This window comes from Hordeum vulgare, chromosome 7H (assembly GCF_904849725.1).
Source record: "Hordeum vulgare subsp. vulgare chromosome 7H, MorexV3_pseudomolecules_assembly, whole genome shotgun sequence".
Classification (NCBI taxonomy): Eukaryota; Viridiplantae; Streptophyta; class Magnoliopsida; order Poales; family Poaceae; genus Hordeum; species Hordeum vulgare.
The window spans coordinates 600,078,866-600,100,493 of NC_058524.1; the positions used below are offsets into that span (position 1 = coordinate 600,078,866).

Genomic DNA, 21,628 nt, shown 5'->3' on the forward strand with positions numbered 1-21,628 from the left:
CAGCGGTCAAGAATATCCTTAAGTACCTGAAAAGGACTAAGGAAATGTTTCTCGTTTATGGAGGTGACGAAGAGCTCGTCGTAAAGGGTTACGTCGACGCTAGCTTCGATACAGATCCGGATGATTCTAAGTCACAGACCGGATATGTATATCTGTTGAATGGTGGGGCAGTGAGCTGGTGCAGCAGCAAGCAAGAAGTCGTGGCAGCATCTACATGTGAAGCGGAGTACATAGCTGCTTCAGAAGCAGCTCATGAAGGAATTTGGATGAAGGAGCTCATCACCGACCTTGGAGTGGTTCCAAGCGCGTCGGGTCCAATGACACTCTTCTGTGATAACACTGGGGCCATTGCCATAGCCAAGGAGCCCAGGTTTCACCAGAAGACGAAGCACATCAAACGCCGCTACAACTCCATCCAGGACCATGTCCAGAGTGGAGTGATAGATATTTGTAAAGTACACACGGATCTGAATATTGCAGACCCATTGACTAAACCTCTTCCACGAGCAAAACATGATCAACACCATAATGCTATGGGTGTTCGATACATCACAATGTAACTAGATTATTGACTCTAGTGCAAGTAGGAGACTGTTGGAAATATGCCCTAGAGGCAATAATAAAATGGTTATTATCATATTTCCTTGTTCATGATAATCGTCTATTGTTCATGCTATAATTGTATTAACAGGAAACAGTAATACATGTGTGAATAAATAGATCACAATGTGTCCCTAGCAAGCCTCTAGTTGGCTAGCTCGTTAGTCAATAGATGATCATGGTTTCCTGATCATGGGCATTAGATGTCATTGATAACGGGATCACATCATTGGGAGAATGATGTGATGGACAAGACCCAATCCTAAGCATAGCACTAGATCGTATTGTTCGTATGCTAAAGCTTTTCTATTGTCAAGTGTCTTTTCCTTCGACCGTGAGATTGTGCAACTCCCGGATACCGTAGGAGTGCTTTGGGTGTATCAAACGTCACAACGTAACTGGGTGACTATAAAGGTGCACTACGGGTACCTCCGAAAGTGTCTGTTGGGTTGGTACGAATCGAGATCGGGATTTGTCACTCCGTGTGACGAAGAGGTATCTCTGGGCCCACTCGGTAGAACATCATCATGAGCTCAATGTGACTAAGGAGTTAGTCACACGATGACGTGCTACGGAAGGAGTAAAGAGACTTACCGGTAACGAGATTGAACAAGGTATAGGTATACCGACGATCGAATCTCGGGCAAGTTCTATACCGACAGACAAAGGGAATCGTATACAGGATTGATTGAATCCTTGACATCGTGGTTCATCCGATGAGATCATCATGGAGCAAGTGGGAGCCACCATGGGTATCCAGACCCCGCTGATGGTTATTGGCCAGAGAGGTGTCTCGGTCATGTCTGCCTGTCTCCCGAACCCGTAGGGTCTACACACTTAAGGTTCGATGACGCTAGGGTTATAGGGAATTATTATACGAGGTTACCGAAAGTTGTTCGGAGTCCCGGATGAGATCCCGGACGTCACGAGGAGCTCCGGAATGGTCCGGAGATAAAGATTGATATATAGGACGGATGGTTTCGGATACCGGAAGTGTTTCGGGCATCACCGGTAACGTACCGGGACCACCGGGACCACCGGAGGTGGCCCCGGGGGACCCCCGAAGGGGTCGACGACCCCGGGAGGTAAGGTGGGTCAAGTGGGGGTGGGAACCAGCCCCTAGGTGGGCTGGTGCGCCTCCCCACTCAGCCCATTGCGCAAGGGAGAGAAAAGGGAGGGCAAACCCTAAGCCAGGTGGGCCTAAGGCCCACGAGTTGATGCGCCACCCCCTCCTCCCCCTTCTGGCCGCCGCACCTCCCATCTGGGGGTGCTGCCGCACCCCCTAGGGTGGGAACCCTAGGGGTGACACCCCCTCTCCCCTCCCCCTATATATAGTGGGCACTTTTGGCCATTGGAGACCAGACTTTTCCCTCTCCCTCGGCGCAACCCTGCTCTTCTTTCTCCTCCTCTCTGCGGGTGCTTGGCGAAGCCCTACCGGGAGACCTCGTCTCTCCATCGACACCACGCCGTCGTGCTGCTGGAGTTCTTCCCCAACCTCTCCCTCCTCCTTGCTGGATCAAGGTGCGGGAGACGTCACCGGGCTGCACGTGTGTTGAACGCGGAGGTGCCGTAGTTCGGCACTAGATCGGAATCGCTGCGAGTACGAATCCATCAACCGCGTTCTAGCAACGCTTCCGCTTAGCGATCTTTAAAGGTATGAAGATGCTCTTAGCCCTCTCTCGTTGCTGGTCTCTCCATAGGAAGATCTGAATATGCGTAGGAAAATTTTGAATTTATGCTACGTTCCCCAACAATACCTTCCTTCTAATACCTTGAAGCATAATGAATTGGGGTTCACTAAGAGCCTACAGCACTGCTTTGCAAGCATGGCTTTATTAAAAATCATCAAGTCCCTGAATCCCATTCCTCCAAGATACTTGGGCGAGGATAGCCAATTAGAGGACCTCCAATGAATTTTTTCCTCCCATCTTCCATTCCCCACCATACTGGAGATAGGTCTATTCATGTTCTCACATATTGATATTGGAATTTGGAAGCAACACATTACATATGTCCGGATGGCTTGAGCCACCGACTTTAGAAGTACTTCTCTACCTTCTCTGGATAACAGTCTTATCATTCCACCCATTTAATATCCTCCATAGCCTCCGAGTGAGGAAATTAAAATTGCTTGTTGTAGAGCATCCCACCCAAGAAGGCATGCCAAGGTAAGTGGCTTGTAGAGACTCATCTCGGACTCCTACCATGTTCTTTACTCGTTCCTTCACCCGATTGTCACATTGATGTCCAAAGAAGATATATGACTTGTGCAAGTTGATTTTCTGACCAGAGCCTTTGTAGTAGGTCTCAAGAGCAATTTTAAGTATGTTTGTGCTTCTATTGTCTCCCGTCACAAAAAATATGCTATCATCATCAAATAAGAGGTGGTAAATAGGATGGCCTGCTTTTCTGTTCTTGATTTCTCTAATGTCCCTTATTGCTTCTTTTAACTGTAGAAGACAAGATAAACCTTCAGGACATAATAAAAATAAGTATGGGCTGATGGGATCACCCTGACATATGCCTCTAGTAGGTATGAAAGGGCCAGTTAAGTTCCCATTTACTTTGACTGCATATTGTATAGAGGTCACACACCTCATCACCGATTCTAACTAGTTTCAAATAAAGCCAAATTTAACAAGAACCCCTTTCAAATAAGGCCATTCAACTCTATCATACACTAGTAGAAAAGAGGGCTTTGGTCCACTTGATAAAATCCCATTAGTCTTGGGCCGACCCATGTGGGAGGCGGGACACCAATGTTTTTTTTTTATATATTTCCTTTTTTCTTTTCTGTATTTGTATTTTCTATTTTAAAATAATTCAGGATTACAAAATGTTTCCATTTTCAGGAAATAGAGAAATAAAAATATTTTGAGAAATCATAAATATTCGTGAATTCGTGAAATGTGCATGTTTTTGAAAAACATTTGGGAAGTCATAAAATTTTCAAATTTAAAAGAATTCATGATTTTCAAACAAATCTTTGCATATTCAAAGATCTTTCATGATTTTGAAAAAAAGTCCGGGAAAGAAATAAAGTGTGTGGGTTCAAAAACAATTATTAAAGATGGAAGAAGTTCATGAATTAAAACAATATTCACGATTCTGTAAAAAATGTCCATAAAAAATGTATTTCAGTTTAAATTGTCCCTGAATTTCGAAGTTCATCAATTGAAAAGAGGTTTGTTGAATGAAAGTATGTTCATGGTTTTCAAAAACAAATTTATTAAAAAAATTATGATCTTCAAAAAGTTTTTCCAAAATATAAAAATATTTATCAATTCAAAACAATTGGTTTAACTTTAAAAAAATGTTCATGATTTCAAATAATGTCCGAGAATATGCAAAAAATACGAATATAAAAAATGTACACGTTTCAAAACATGTCCATAAATTGAAAAAATGTTTATGATTTCCAAATGTGTTCACAATTTTGATATTTTTTCAATATTTGTTTTTTTTGAAAAAGACAGGAAAATTGAAATTGGAAATAATGAAAAATATAATAAAAGGCAAACAAGAAAAAAAATGAGAAATGAAAAATTAAAATGAAAATGACATAATAAAAGAAAATCAAAAATAGAAAAGAAAGTGGAAAAGGAGAAAAACGAAAATGAGAAAGATGTAGAAAAATAAAAAGAAGCAACAAAGAAGAAGAAAATAAAAACTGACTCAACGAAGGTTCTAGAACTTCCGCCAACTGAAAAGAAAAAAAACTAGACTAGGATGGTCCAAACGCGGGACAATCTCGGGAGGGGGCTATGCACCAGCTTGCTATAGAGCGACCTACATGCCAAATTGGAATAACAGAGCAAGACATAGTCATGCCACATATGCTTGGTTGTCTCATGACAATCGACAGGTAGCCCTTTGACTATGTACCAAGCCACACATGTAGGTTGTATCACCAAAGGCCTAATTATTCAGCCCGGCGTCATCGCGCACTTGAGTATTTCTTTCCTGTGTGGGCTAGATGGGCTTCATTTACGGATGACACCGTGAAGACCTCTTATGGCAAGGCCAAGTGCACCGTAGTCATCCAGGCCTCGTATGAATAACCTCTTTTTCCTCTTAATTCTCTTGTTTTAATACTTCTCCTAGTTTCTAATTTCTTCTTGTTTCGAAATTTCAGACAAGCATGGCAGGTTTGGGCTTGATCTGAAGATTTTCTTCCTCGGACCGTAACAGAATTTGGTTTGTTCAAGAAGCTCAAGTAAGTCTTCTTTTTAGCAGCAAAAGAAAGAAGCTCATGTAAGTATTTTTCTTAGGATCTTTTAACCCAAGAAAGGATATGTGTCCTTGTTGCTCAATCGTTTTTCCGATCTCCGACTAAGACATCCTGATAAGAACGGCGCCCAAATATTTCACATGAACATGGTTCCTATATACAAGCTATACATTATGTTTCAAAAGTATGACATATATAAATATGCCAAGTTCTGTTGCTTTCATGCTTAGCACCTTTGGTTAACACCCCCAGGATAGCAGGTATACATTTTTAACCAGGGTAGTTATAATTAATCTTTTTTGCTTCCGAGCACCCATTGTATATAGAGAGATTTACACTAGGATGTCAATACCATCTGTATATTTTGTTGTTGTTGACACTGCCTTATCAAACTAAATAAACAAAAATGATTCTTAGATCCTGCCTTGTTCCTAAGTTACATAAGATTTTTTGTGCCGAGGAGGGCTAGGGTATATTTACTAAGCTACATACACTAGGATGATCTTTTCTCTTGACGAGGAGGGCTAGGGTTCCAGCCGAGAGGGAAGAGAGAAAACCCCAACTTGAACAAATTTTATATTCCAAGGTGCGTGTACAAGTATGTATATCCTTTTACAAATATGCAAATCGTGCATTTAGATACCATAACGGGATACAATGACCCTGATGATCAATCACGAGCTTATCAAGCATGCATGCACGAGCGAGGGAGCCCATGCAATGGATGGATGCATCAGATGGGGCAGGTGAAGTTGGTTGGGCACTTCTTGCCGCACTGGTTGAGGAGGAGGGTCAGGTCGATGGGGACGTTGAGCTTGATGCCGAGGATGTTGGCCCTGATGGCGGTGCAGAGGCACACGGCAGCGTCGAGGTCGGTGAGCCCGCCCAGGAGTGAGCTTCAGCAGGTTCAGCACGTTGGCGCACACGCCCAGTTTCAACGTGTTGATCGAGCAGCTGCCCCCGCCGGTCGACGGCACGGACGGTGGAAGGATCGGCGGGGTGGGGACGACCGGTGGGCAGTAGGGACCGCAGCCCTGCACGGCGGCAAGGAGGACAATGTTCAGGGCGAGGAAGAGGGCGAGCTTGGAGGGCGCCATTGCTACTGATCGTTTGTGCTGGTATGTGGCTAATTAAGCTTGTAGGGTATGCTAGCTTGGGATGGTTTTCTTGGGTTGTTTGGGGGTGGTACTTATAGACCGGGTGTGGTGTGCAAGTGCCTTCATGTCATCATCAATCGAGGTAATTAGTTTCAATCTTGCCGTGGTAATTTCCAAAACTCATGTGCAACCATTATTGTACTCGTATGTTACGGGTGTGACATCCATCATTGGAGCTTAATCTGTTCGCTAATGAACAAAAACTTGAGAGCTGTGCCATGAGAGTTTCCTTTTGTTTCCAAGAAGAGTACTCCTATATGCATGTTGTCTGCTGTGTGTACATAAATATTTGATGGCTTACAAGTGTGGCCATAATAATCTGGAGCACAGGATCGGACAAAGGAATAGATATATCTGGCATGGCAGCTCTAGGAGCTGGCTTACCCTGATCATCACGTTCACGGAGACACAAATAGGAGTCGTACGATTTTGATTCCATGTGTCCATGATACCTTTTGTACTCTGGTAAAGACATAATTTCAATGAAAAAAGCTATCACTTGATGCATAGCACGAACATCACAAGGACAAACCTAAAGATAAACCGCACCGTCCACCGAGCTACAATGCAAAAGAGCTTATCCTGAACCGACACAAAGCACCGCGTCTTGACTGACGCCGAACAACACCGAAGACCAAATAACTTCCGCAGAGTGTCTCTTGTCGACGCACCAGCCACCCTTAGTGCGTGAGAGAAAGATGCAGATCAATGACAGGACTCGATCCACACCGAAAAGTCACCGTCTTGAACAACCGGTGACAGACATATATAGTGCCACTTAGGATCAAAACAAGGACCGCGGCGGACACCGAAGTAGAGCAACGAGGAGTCAGCCTTGTCTTCAAACACAATGCTCCTAACAGCTCCTGGAGGACGAAGGAGGTGGCAAACACGCTCGACGATGCCTCCAAGGAAGGAAATGACATCCACGGGTGTCACCAACACCGGCTCGACCTAAGCCGTGCAAGATTTTCATCCGCGCGTAGCCCACCACCTCACCTCCATGGACTTGGTAGCACTATCCAAGAAGCTTCATACCGCCGCCACCGCAACACTTGCCGATATAGCTGCAAAGCTAAGGACCAAGGACCAACCACCAGACAGGGAAACCGCAGCCACACCATCCACTCCCAGCCTGCACAAGGAACCGCACCCGACCAGCACCTCCAGCCAGGTCCAGGACCGCCTACAATGGCCGTCACCCACTCCAAGGGACGGTCTTGCCGCGATCAGACCCGCCTCTCCACGCAACCCAGGCCAGCACCACCGCTTGCCACGCTGCATAGAAGTGACCGACCGCTCGCTGCTCGCAAGACTCGATTATGACCAAGCCATCCCAGCGTCGCCACCAACCTGCCTGTGGGAACCCGCCGGTGCCACCAGTCGGCCCTGTCGCCACCGGAACGCGCCACGATCTCCGCTGCCAGACCCTGCTGGCCCACTGCATCACCAACCACCATGCCATGTGTCGGCCACAGGTTTATTATACTGGCTCATTGGCACGGATGGACACGTATTTTTTTTGCGTCAGTCATAATGTGTTTTGTGCGAGGCCGAACGAAGGGACGATCCTGCCATCCAACGGCTTAGAAAATTGGCTGACACAGATTCTTTTTTCATATATCTGACGTATAGGCGGTCCTAATTTCAATACTGCTTGAACGTCGTGGTACAAGATAGAGCCTAGAAGATTTAGTTGAAAAAAATATTGAGTAAAACAAAATAGTTACACATTATACAGATATTACTTTCGGCTAGTATATATATGTTGTTGCGTGTTAAATTGTATTTTATCAACTTCAAATAAAATTTAAAAATATATATGTGTTTATTGTCACACCCAAATGCCACCTGCATTTTTTTAATGGGAAAGCTTAAGCGTGTTGACATGTGCAAAAAAACAAGTCAAAAGACAAATGATACAGTTAATTTAATTTTTCACGCTGACAAATAAATTCAGAATTCTCGTAATTCAATTTTAGGTTACTATTCACCAAAGAGTATATCTATACCTAGTGATAAAGCAAGGTGTGTTTCTTTAATTCTTTCATATGTTCATCCATATTATATTTTCAGATTTTTTCCTATCCGACGTTATATTTTCATATCCATATTATATTTTCATATTGTTGTGCTGCAAGTTCGAAGTTCATTTGTTGTGCTATATGGGAAAAACAAAACAAAAAAGTACTTGCACGAATCGCGATGTGGAATTGGATGGCTAGATAGGGGGATGCCTAGAAGCCTAAGCTCCACAATATATTTTCGTGGTAATTTGATGGCACCAACGGTCCAACGCAAATTTTATACATCAAGGTTAGCTTCTACAATCTATGCTGTTATAGTAGATGTTTCAGAGAAGCAGTTCCCTATAAATTATTGGTGGTTAAATTTTTTTAGACATCAAGAAGCATTCATAATTTTGGCAGCAACAATTATAAGGTGCGCCATACAAGCATTACTAGTATAATATCCATGCATTGCCACGGGCTATGAATATATTTTTATCAGTTGCAAACATAGTCACAATACATGTAAAAATTTACATGCATAGAAATTATAGCATGTAACGATGAGAAGTAATTAAAATCCACTTCAGTAATCCAATTAATTATCTTTTACAAATAAAGATCTACTTGATGTGTTTAACATAGTTTTGTACAATGTGAGGAATGTTGTCTTCAACTTCATTGCATGGCACAATGTGAGCCGCATCCTTATTTTGATGAGTTTTAAATTGTGTATATATATATTTTCTAGAAATGACTTGTTATGCTATGTGACATTGATGTCAACGTATAGAAGCTCCTCCTTTTTACTTTTTCTGACAGGAAAAAAAGCAGCCACTCCTCTCACTCACGCACCGCACAGCTGCCTTCTACTCTTCCCGCACAACCAACCAGACACCAATTGTCACCGCATCTCATCTCCCCGCCAGAGAGTATCCACCGCCATCTCCCCCAGACACCTCCCCTCCATGCCATGGCGAAGCCCGCCCACTCCTCTCCCCATCATCTGCCCTCTCATCCATGGCTCCGCCGCCTCGACGCTGAGCTAGCCCACCGGTCTAGCATCGTGGATAGTTGGGTCCTCCCTGGAGGTGCAAAAGGGATCGCAACCGTCTGTTAGTGCTAGCCATGTAGCTGACCCATTCGTATGTGAGTTGCACAACCTCATGTGGCACTGCGAGGAGGGATACACCTTCATCATCGAGGTTGCTCACCCCAGGCCGATTTCCGGTGCCATGGAGTGCACGTTGTCATGCTAGGGCAGCCGCCAAGGAGATGCGACCTTCTAATCATTTTCCTTGCCCAAACCATTCAAATCCGATGTAGCTGCCAGCATGTCTATCGTTCCTATCGATTAGCTTTATGGATTACATGAGAAGACTTTTACGTGTGCGCGCGTCGCAACACGTGATAGGCTTGCAAGCGCAATCCTAATCCCCCTAATTTTAGTTGTGAAGCTGAATATCTAATCTCATTAATCCATCTCCCTTGATTTTCAGAGCATGGATTTCTATGCATCTCTCCAATCTCTTGTCCCAGATTTTTAGGGAAAGTTTAATAGCAACCTGATGAGAGACGACCTCTAGTTCATGCACATGCCATTTCCTCATACTATCTGAAGGGAGTATCAAAATCATAATTGCGTAGCTTTTAGTTTTTTGCTAAAAGTTTAGGCGCATCATTTTTTTTGCGCCGGGCATGAAGGAAAAACATTTATCTAGACATTTGAAAGATGCAGCAGTGAGACTCTCATAACAACCAGTTCCGATTGAACATACAACCCTTGAACAGGGTGGAGCCCCGCCATAGGTCCACTATATTGGTTACAAATTTACAATTCTCTAACAACTTTGTGCCATTTTTGGACTATTTGTTAAAACTAAGATGATATTTAAGTTAAATTATATTAACTGACACCCCACTACTATGATCGTAGGCTAGTCATTTCCATGGGACATGCAAACTAGTTATACTAAAAAATGCAAACTAGTTATACTATATTGGTTACAAATTTACAATTCTCTAACAACTTTGTGCCATTTTTGGACTATTTGTTAAAACTAAGATGATATTTAAGTTAAATTATATTAACTGACACCCCACTGCTATGATCGTAGGCTAGTCATTTCCATGGGACATGCAAGTTGATCGTCCTGTCATGCAATTAGTCTATGAAGTCTACGCGGTGCTAGTATTCTGATATACATTGCGGGTCTGGTTATTCTATTTTCTTGTAGTGTAGTATGACCAGTCAAGTGTTCACATGTATATTTAATTTTCCATGTTGGCAGGGTTGCGTGTTAGAAAAAGGCATATCTATATATGCACGTCATTACGGCAGGGTTGCCTAGCTAGCTGTACGTGTGATGGATGTACTAGGATATACTAATGTGGATTCATCCAGAACTTGCTATCTCAAGCTGTCTGAATTTCACATATTGTTGGTGTTTCACTAATCACATAAAGATACTACTTGTAAATTAGTACTTCCTCGGTTCCTGAATATAAGTTTTTTTTCAAATATTCTACTATGAACTACATACCAATAAAAATAAATGAATCTACAATTCAAATTATGTCTATATACATCCGTATATAGTTCGTAGTAAAATATCTAGAAACACTTATATTTAGAAATGGAGGGAGTATAATACATTTATTCTAGATCACTAGTCTATGTCTATACTTATTAATAAAAGGATAAATGTCTCTACCCGTCCGTCGTACCTTTTGGAAACAAATAAACCCAATTGTTTCTTTCACGGTCCTGATTTTAAGTGAATCTTAAAAATATTTTGTATTTTACTAAAAACATCCTAACCTTTCGGTTAAACGACCTACTGTCCTGTTTTAAGTGAGTCCAGAAAATCTTCTATGTTTTCTAGAAACCCCTTGATATTTCGTTCCATAAACCTAAAGTCAATAGTCCGATTAAAGAACTATGTAGACATGTCCCGAGGTACTCCTCGGTCAATATCCAATAGCGGTACCTGGATGCCCATATTGGATCCTACATATTCTCCGAAGATCTTATCGGTTGAACCTCAGTGTCAAGGATTCATATAATCCCGTATGTCATTCTCTTTGTCCTTCGGTATGTTACTTGCCCGAGATTCGATCGTCGGTAGCCGCATACCTATTTCATTCTCGTTACCGGCAAGTCTCTTTACTCGTTCCGTAATACAAGATCCCGTGACTTACACTTAGTCACATTACTTGCAAGGCTTGTGTGTGATGTTGTATTACCAAGTGGGCCTCGAGATACCTCTCCGTCACACGGAGTGACAAATCCCAGTCTTGATCCATACTAACTCAACAGACACCTTCGGAGATACCTGTAGAACACCTTATAGTCACCCAGTTACGTTGTGACGTTTGATGCGCACAAGGTATTCCTTCGGTGCTAGTGAGTTATATGATCTCATGGTCATAGAAACAAGTACTTGACACACAGAAAACAATAGCAATAAAATGACACGATCAATATGCTACGTATATAATTTGGGTCTTGTCCATCACATGATTCTCCTAATGATGTGATCCCGTTATCAAGTGACAACACTTGCCTATGGTCAGGAAACCTTGACCATCTTTGATCAACGAACTAGTCAACTAGAGGCTCACTAGGAACAGTGTGTTGTCTATGTATCCTCACATGTATTTGAGTCTCCAATCAATACAATTCTATCATGGATAATAAAAGATTATTATGAACAAGGAAATATAATAAACTAATTTATTATTGTCTCTAGGGTATATTTCCAACAATATATACCAACTCACTACGAGGTCAACATATTCGCTACTTGACTAGGTATTTAGATATATACGTACATCAAAGTAAGTGAAGTAGTATATTTACACACCAGTTTTAATCTGATCCACATAATCATGCATACTTAGGGTCATACATGACAATGCTGTAGAAAAACATACATGATTACATCAGTAACAATTTCTCCTACAATTTGTTCAATGGGATCATGCCATCCTTATGAAGTAAGGTCATTTCATCACCATACTTCTTTGAACCGGAAACAAGGAGCCTAAACCTATCAAATATGCATCTCGGACTGAGAGAAAATCCAGCCATAAAAACATAACCACCTGGGTTGAGCAGGAGAGGATGGAGCCATGCATGGGAGGGGAGAAGATTGTCGTATTAGCTCCGATTTTGCCAGTAGCCATGCCTTGAAGTTTTGCCTGCCGCTCGTCCCCTACCTCGTCCTTCCCCTCCTAACAAATGAGGCCCTGACCGGTCAGGAGAAGGCAGACGATGTGGTTCGACGTGCAGAAAAACCATGAGAAAAGCCCCACTGATGTGACATGCCAGTTGGACTTTACAATTGAGACCCATCGGTCAAAACGCTCACAAAATTTTAAGCAAGGTAAATTATGGCAACATTTTTGCTAAATGGATTAAAACAGATGAAATCGCGTTAAATCGGGTAACTAGTGTCAAAAATATTAAAATAGAAGGTAAAAACCGGAATTCACTCTTTTTATTATTATGTGTGTCCTTCTATGAACATGTGAGTCAGTTAGATGCCACAACAAGATACAACAATGGATGATTTGTACATATTCACTATAGAATACATTATGCTAACTTAAGTAGCGAATTGAGCATAGGTAAAATAGTTAGCTTACTTGTGGTGGAATCAGACCACCAGTTAGACTTGACACCAATGCTCAAAATTTTCTATATTTATTCAACTCTCTCCTTAATAAGTTTGAACTGCTTACCACAAATGTCACATGGCGATGTTCATCAGTTAAAGAAAATGTTTCCATCTATCATTAAACGTCTCTGATGACTTCGTCAATCTCAAATGTTGTGCTAACTCAATATCTCGGAGGCCCTAGTAGATATAGGATGCGTGTGTATGTTCATATAGGTGAGTGTATGTACATGTACGTGAGCGCATCTGCCATTGTATATATAAAAAAAAACTATGCGTGCATGCACTTATGACATCTACGAGTGTACGTCTTGCCTTGCGGGATAATCAGTAGTACGATGCATGCATCCTTTAATTTTTTATGGATCAGCTAGAACGTCAAGATGTAAAAGGTGACATTGAAGAAGAAGAAAATCTTCAGCAAGATTTTTAGTTTTATCAAGGATCATCTAATGCATGGGGAAAGATGTGGATCTGATCATGATTGATGCAATCATGCATGTACATATGAATATACAACTCAAGAGCTGGCATATCACTAGTCGACTTAACCCAACTTGAACAACCTTTCTATTCCAGGTACGTGTACAAGTATGTATATCCTTTTACAATATGCAAATCATGCATTTAGATACCATAACGTGATACAATGACATTGATCAATCACAAGCTTATAAAGCATGCATGCATGAGCGAGGGAGCCCATGCAAACGCCTGACATATGAACTGTAACAGTGCGCGCGTATGACATGCAATAGCTACGAGTAAATCGATGGATAGATGGATCACATGGGGCAGGTGAAGTTGGCGGGGCACTTCTTGCCGCACTGGTTGAGTAGGAGGGTGAGGTCGATGGGGACATTGAGCTTGATGCCGAGGATGTTGGCCCTGATGGCGGTGCAGAGGCACACGGCGGCGTCGAGGTCGGCGAGCCCGCCCAGGAGTGGGCAGCACTGCTCGTTCGCCGGCACGCCAATCTTAAGCTTCAGCAGGTTCAGCACGTTGGCGCAGACGCCCAGCTTCAGCGTGTTGATCGAGCAGCTGCCCCCGCCGATCGGCGGGGTGGGGACGACCGGTGGGCAGTAGGGACCGCAGCCCTGCACGGCGGCAAGGAGGACCAGGTTCAGAGCGAGGAAGAAGGCGAGCTTGGAAGGCGCCATTGCTACTGATGGATCGTGCTGGTATATGGCTAATTAAGCTTGTAGGCTATGGTAGCTTGGGATGGTTTTCTTGGGTTGTTTGGGGGTGGTACTTATAGACCGGGTGTGGTGTGCAAGTGCCTCGTTCATGTCATTATCAATCGAGGTAATTAGTTTCATTCTTGCCGTGGTAGTTTCCAAAACTCATGTGCAACCATTATTGTACTGGCATGTTACGTGTGTGACATTCATCATTGGAGCTTAATCTGCTCTTCACTAATGAACAAAATCCTGGGAGCTGTGCCATGAGAGTTTCCTTTAGTTTCCAAGAAGATACTCCTATATGCATGTTGTCTGCTGTTTGCATATAAATATTTGATTGGTTTACAAGTGTGGCCATAATAATCTGGAGCATAGCATCGGACAAAGGAATATATCTGGCATGGAAGCTCTAGGGGCTGGCATACCCTGATCATCACGGTCACGGGAGACACATATAAGAGCTGTATGGTTTTGATTTCATGTGTATATTATATCTTTCGTACTCTGGTGTATTATACTGGCTCGTTGGCAGGGCTGGACACATACACTAGTAGAAACCGGGCCTTTGGCCTGTACCCTTTAGTCCCGGCCTGCCTCTGGGCCGGAACTAAAGGCCCGGCTACGTCGCCCCAATTCTCATATCCTCCCTCGAGGCTTTAGTCCCGGCCCGTAAGGAGCCTTTAGTCCCGGTTCGTGTCCCAAGCCGGGAGTAAAGGGCTACGCGGTGGGCAGCCCGCATGTGCGCCACCTTTAGTCCCGGTTTGTGTCTCAAACCGGGACTAAAGTCCTCTGCCTATATATAGCACAGCCCCCCTCTCCCCTCTTCGTTGCATTTTTATTGGATGGAGGATTGTGGGTGGGTGCTTGCTCTCCACTTTTTTTTATGCACTAGAGGTGTTTGTTGAAATGTGTGTTAGAGCGATGCCGCTTCAGTTCACCGAACACAACTACGATATGAGATGCCCGAGCCACGCTTAAACCTCTTCCTCTTTATTTCTACTTATTCTAAAAGGTTAGCAACTATATTTCCTCGTTTAGATCGTGCGGTACTAATTTTTAGGATCGTGATTGTATTTGATATACTGTCGTATAACGCAGAGATGAGCCATCCATGGATGTACGGTGATCGACGCACAGCCGCTTACAGAGAAGGCGTGCATTCTTTTCGAGATGCAGCCGATGCGAACAAGCATGGTGGTGGCTATATGTTTTGTCCATGTGTTGAATGTCGAAATGAGAAGGATTGCACTTCCTCAAGAGTCATTCAGAGCCACCTGCTTCGGTCCGGTTTTATGTCGGGCTATAATGTTTGGACCAAGCACGGAGAAAGAGGGGTTATGATGGAAGGCGACGATGAAGAAGAAGAGAACGATGATGACAACTACCGATCTATGTTCCCTGAGTATGCTGATACCGCAATGGAAGACAATGAAGAAGAAGATCAGGATGAAGAACGGGAACCAGATGAGCCCGCTGATGATCTTGGCCGGGTCATTTCTGATGCACGGCGAGGTTGCGACACAGAAAAGGAGAGGTTGTAGTTCGAGCAGATGTTACAGGACCACAACAAATTGTTGTACCCAACTTGTGAAGATGGCCAGAAGAAGCTGGGTAGCACACTGGAATTGCTGAAGTGGAAGACAGAGACCGGTGTGACTGACTCGTCATTCGAAAAGTTGCTGGTACTGATGAAGAAGATGCTTCCAAGAAAGAACGAATTGCCCGCCAGCACGTACGAAGCAAAGAAGCTTGTCTGCCCTCTAGGATTAGACGTGCAGAAGATACATGCATGCCCTAATGAATGCATCCTCTACCGAGGTGAGAAGTACGAGAATATGGATAAATGCCCGGTATAGACTGCATTGCGGTATAAGATCAGAAAAGATGACCCTGGTGATATTGAGGGCGAGCCACCCAGGAAGACGGTTCCTGCCAGGGGATGTGGTATGCTCCTATAATACCACGGTTGAAACGTCTGTTCAGAAATAAAGATCATGCGAAGTTGTTGCGATGGCACATGGAAGATTGTATGAAAGACGATAAGTTGAGGCACACCGCTGATGGTCGGCAGTGGAGAAAAATCAAGAGAGAGTTCCCGAGATTTGCAGCAGACGCAAGGAACTTATGGTTAGGTCTGAGTACAGATGGCATGAATCCTTTTGGGGAGCAGAGTTGCAGTCACAGCACCTGGCCCATTACTCTATGTATCTACAACCTTCCTCCTTGGTTGTGCATGAAGCGGAAGTTTATTATGATGCCAGTGCTTATACAAGGTCTAAAGCAACCCGGCAACGATATTGATGTGTACCTAAGGCCATTAGTTGATGAACTTTTACAGCTGTGGGCCGAACCAGGTGTACGTGTGTGGGACGAGCACAAACAAGAGGAATTTGACCTTCGAGCGTTGCTTTTCGTAACCATCAATGATTGGCCTGCTCTTAGTAACATTTCAGGACAATCAAACAAGGGATACAATGCATGCACGCACTATTTGGATCAGACAGAAAGTATATATCTCGACAACTGTAGGAAGAATGTGTATCCGTACAATCGTTGTTTTCTTCCGCCCAAGCATCCCTTAAAGAAAAAAGTCAAGCATTTCAATGGCAAGGCAGAACCCCGGGGGAAGCCTGTCATCCGTACTGGTGCTGAAGTATTTGATATGGTCAAAGATTTAAAAGTAATCTTTGGAAAGGGTCCTGGCAGCCAACCTGTTCCTAACGGCCCTGATAAGCGCGTACCCATGTGGAAGAAGAAATCTATATTTTGGGAGCTACCCTACTGGGAAGTCCATGAGGTCCGCTCGGCAATCGACGTGATGCACCTGACAAAGAATCTCTGCGTGAATATTCTAGGCTTCTTGGGCTTGTATGGGAAGTCAAAAGATACACCGGAAGCACGGGAGGACCAAGAACGTCATAAAGGAAGAGATGGCATGCATCCAGGGCAGTTTCAAGGGCGTGCCAGCTACGCTCTTACTAAGGAAGAGAAGGAAATCTTCTTTGAAGTCCTTTTCAGTATCAAGGTCCTGACTGGCTTCTCGTCGAATATAAAGGGAATCGTAAATATGAAAGACAAAAAATTCCAAAACCTAAAGTCTCATGACTGCCACATGCTTATGACGCAATTGCTTCCGGTTGCATTGAGGGGAATTCTACCGGAAAATGTTCGCCTGGCAATTGTGAAGGTATGTGCATTCCTCAATGCAATTTCTCAGAAGGTAATCGATCGAGAAAGTCTATCAGGGTTACAGATTGATGTGGTCCAATGTCTGGTCAGCTTTGAGTTGTTGTTCCCGCCATCCTTCTTCAATATAATGACACACCTCCTAGTTCACCTAGTCGAAGAGATTAGAATTCTCGGTCCTGTGTTTCTACACAATATGTTCCCCTTCGAGAGGTCCATGGAAGTCTTAAAGAAATATGTTCGTAACCGTGCTAGGCCAGAAGGAAGCATCTCCAAGGGCTATGGAACAGAGGAGGTCATTGAGTTTTGTGTGGACTTTCTTCCTGACCTTAAGCCGATTGGTGTTCCTGAATCTCGGTATGAGGGTAGGCTGACAGGAAAAGGCACACTAGGAAGGAAAGCAAAAGTATGTATGGACGAGCATTCTTTCTCTCAAGCACACTACACAGTTCTACACAATTCCACCATGGTGGCTCCGTATATCGTGAGACACAAGAATATTCTACGCTCCGAAAACCCGGGGAAGGCTGACTCTTGGATTAAAGGGGAACACGAGAAGACTTTCGGCAGTTGGTTGCAGACACATCTCCTGAATGACGACACCGTTGGAGATGAGCTGTACTGTTTGGCCAGGCCACCATCTTCGACTATATGTACTTTCCAAGGGTATGAGATAAATGGGAATACATTTTACACGGTTGCCCAAGATAAAAAGAGCACCAACCAAAATAGTGGTGTATGCTTTGATGCAACAGACGAGAATGGGCACTGTTTGGAAACATATTACGGGTACATAGAGGAGATATGGGAACTTGACTATGGACCTACTTTTATGATCCCTTTATTTCGGTGCAAATGGGTGAAGCTGACAGGAGGCGGGTTAGTTGTAGACCAAAAGTACGGCATGACAACAGTGGATCTTAACAATCTTGCGTACATGGACGAACCATTTGTCCTAGCCAATGATGTTGCTCAGGTTTTCTATGTGAAGGACATGTCTACATTAACGAGAAAAAGAAATCAGCAAAAGAAGATATCATCCGATGAGCCAAAACGCCACATGGTTCTTTCAGGGAAAAGAAACATCGTGGGAGTAGATGACAAGACAGACATGTCAGAAGATTATAATAAGTTTCATGAAATTCCGCCCTTCAAAGTGAAAAATGACCCAAGCATCCTAATGAATGATGAAGATTCTCCATGGCTATGACCCAGAATAAAACAGAAATAATAGATAGGAATATTGGTGCAATAATGTAATAATGTATTAAACCTTTTATGTAATGCATGTATGGAACGTACTAAATTTCAAACACTTTTCATTTTCATATTATCCATGTAAGAGATGAGTTCTCGTTCGACACCCTGATACTTCGAGAGAGATTGTCCGTTTTGTACACGAAGTGCATCCAGTTTTTGTCGTAGCCCTCTCAACTTTTTAGCACATGCTATGTGGGTGAAATGATGATAGCATGCCAACTTTCAACATTTTCAGAGTTCATTTGTAGTGCTTTTCAATTTCAGGGTCAACTAGCTCAAAACAAATAAGTAAATCCACGAAATATACCAAATGAAGTCAGAAATTGTTGAAATTTTGTGTTGTGCCTTTGAATGGTGCATTTTGAACACACCAAAAAGTATGGAGTTCAAATAAGTTCACAAAAATGAAATCCCTTTGTAAGAGACAAGTTCTCGTTCGAAACCCTGATACTTCGAGAGAGATTGTCCGTTTTGTACACGAAGTGCATCTAGTTTTTGTCGTAGCCCTCTCAACTTTTTATGGAGTTCAAAAAACCATATTATGAAATTAAATATTATCATTGGCGATTCATCTCTATTATGAAATCAAATATATTAAAAAACCATTGCAAAACATATGACCAAATTAATACAAGTTCATCATCACATTAAAGCCAAAGAACAGTAGTGATCAAATGTTATTATTGCAAAAAATAAATACATAAAGTTCTCTCATAAAACAACATACAACTATGTAAAACATTTAAATGCAACAACAAACGCGATCAAAATCGCAACTAAGGTAACAATTGACCCAACAACATAATGATACCAAGCCTCTTTATCAATGGCATATTTTCTAATATTCCTAATCTTCAAGCGCATTTCATCCATCTTCAAGCGCATTGCATCCATCTTCAACCGCATCGCATCGATCTTCATCTTGCAATCATCGATGACATCGGCGACATGCAACTCCAGTTCCATATTCTTATCCTCAATTATTTTCAATTTTTTCTTCAAGTATTTGTTTTCTTTTTCAACCAAATTTAACTTCTCGGCAAGAATTTTTATGTGGGTTGGAATTTCCGGTTCACATACCTCCTAGATTAAAAAATATATGTCATAATTGTCATAAACACTAAATAAAACAAATAGTTATAAAAGATAATATATACCACATCCGAATCATAGACAGGACGAGGGCCGACGGAGGCGGATACCAAAACCATCGCACTATATCATAACAAAAAATAATGAAAGTGAGTAATTTATACAAGTATGTATATAATTCATACAAGTAAGATTTTTTTAATTTTAAAAAGAAGATAAGAACAAGAGGCTCACCACGGTGGTGCTCGCAGTTGGTGCACGGCCAAACCTAGACAAATATTAAGGAAAATGGAGCTTGGAGGTCGAGCTTGGAGAGGAGAAAGCTTAAGTAGAGTGGCTCGAGCATTTCATCGAACACGTCATGTGCATGAACTAGAGTGGCAAGAGCATGGCATGGTCACACTTCAACAACCAAAAAACAGGGGATATGGTGGGCAGGGGCGAGGGTTTATATAGGCAAAACTTTAGTCCCGGTTCTTTCCACGCCCCGGGACTAAAGGCCCCTGCTTCCCGCCTTCTGGTCAGCCGAAAAAGGGGCTTTAGTCCCGGGTCGTGGCTCCACCCGGGACTAAAGTGGTCTTTAGTCCCGGTTCGAGCCACGCCCCGGGACTAAAGGCCCCTGCTTCCCGCCTTCTGGTCAGCCGAAAAAGGGCCTTTAGTCCCAGTTCGTGGCTCCATCCGGGACTAAAGGATCTTTAGTCCCGGATCGAGCCACGAATCGGGACTGTAGATCCACCTGTATAAGCGGGAGTTAGAAAATTTCGAACCAAATCATCCATTTCTCTTCTTCTTCCTCTCGTTCTCCTGCCCGGCGCGGCAAGCGACGAACTCGACGACGCCGTCAGGCTGCCCGCCGTCCTGCTCGCCGCCGCCTGCCGACCTCCTCGCCGTCGCCGTCGTCCTGCTCGCCGCGCGCCGCCCTCCTCGCCGCGCGCCGCCGTCCTCCTCGCCGCTCGCCGCCGTCCTCCTCGCCGCACGCCGTCGACACCTCCGGCCGGTAAGCCCCACACCCCCTCCTCCCCAACACTCCGGCCAGCACAAGCAAAGAAGAAAAAGGAGAAGAAAGGAAGAAAAAGGAGAAGAAAGGAATAAAAAAGAGAAGAAAAGAAGAAAAAGGAGAAGAAAGGAAGGAAAAGGAGAAGAAAAGAAGAAAAAGGAGAAGAAAGGAAGAAAAAGGAGAAGAAAAGAAGAAAAAGGAGAAGAAAGGAAGAAAAAGGAGAAGAAAGGAAGAAAAATAGAAGAAAGGAAGAAAAAGGAGAAGAAAGGAAGAAAAAGGAGAATAAGAAGAGGAGGAGAAGAAAAGAAGAAAAAGGAGAATAAGAAGAGGAGGAGAGGAGAAGAAGAGGAAAAATAGAAGAAGAGGAGAGGAGAAGTAGTAGAAGAAGAGGAGAAGTAGAAGTAGAAGAAGAAGTAGAAGAAGAGGACAAATAGAAGAAGAGGAAAAATTAGTTTAGGGTTACAAGAAGAAGAACTATTTTTTTTGTCATTTAATTTTGCTATTGTATAGTGTATATGCTTAAGTGTTAATAGTGTTTCTTAGATTATTGCTTAATTTTGCTATTGTATATGCTTAATTGTTAATAGTTTAATTTTTCTATTGTATATGCTTAAGTGTTAATAGTTTATTTTTAGCAAGAAAATTAATAGAACTAGTTTAATTTTGCTATTGTATATGCTTAAGTGTCCGGGACTGGGCTCCGCCCGGCTGGTATTTTAGAGTTTAGGTTCTAGCCAAGACCCGGGACTAAAGGTCCTCCTATATAAAACGAGCCTTCGAAGTTTCCAACCCCTCTTATATAGTTTGTTAGTTTATTAGTTAATCAAATGTCCGTTTTTTGCAGAACTATGGATCCACATATCAGGAACCTCGAAGAGGAAGAACTTCTCGAAGATATAATCAAAGACGGCCCCGACGTTGAACCAGCTGAATCTCCGACGTCATATCTAAACGACTATGGATATGGAATGGAGGTCGAGCGACACGAAGATGAAGCCGATGGGGCAGGAGATAGGTCCAATGATGGAGAAGGTGATAGCTCCACTGATGAAGAAGCCGGTGGATAAGCCGGTGAAGAAATAATAAAGTCCGGCGAGGTATACATATGAAGTTCGACAATCACTTGTAATATGTGAAAAATATTGGAGATAGCTCTATATTCTATACATATACATTCATTTGACGAATGTTTCTCCCTCTTAGGCCTCCACATCGAGCAAATCTACGAAACGA

General features: G+C 43.0%; 1 protein-coding gene and 1 pseudogene across 1 annotated transcript; both read right to left on the reverse strand.

The window, feature by feature from the left end:
• Positions 1-5,382: 5,382 nt before the first annotated feature.
• LOC123412037 lies at positions 5,383-5,943 on the reverse strand (annotated as a pseudogene).
• Positions 5,944-13,226: 7,283 nt separating this feature from the next.
• LOC123412034 (cortical cell-delineating protein-like) lies at positions 13,227-13,916 on the reverse strand. Its single transcript, XM_045104993.1, has one exon. The coding sequence runs from the start codon at positions 13,837-13,839 to the stop codon at positions 13,465-13,467; it is 375 nt and encodes a 124-aa protein (XP_044960928.1). The 5' UTR covers positions 13,840-13,916; the 3' UTR covers positions 13,227-13,464.
• Positions 13,917-21,628: the final 7,712 nt, after the last annotated feature.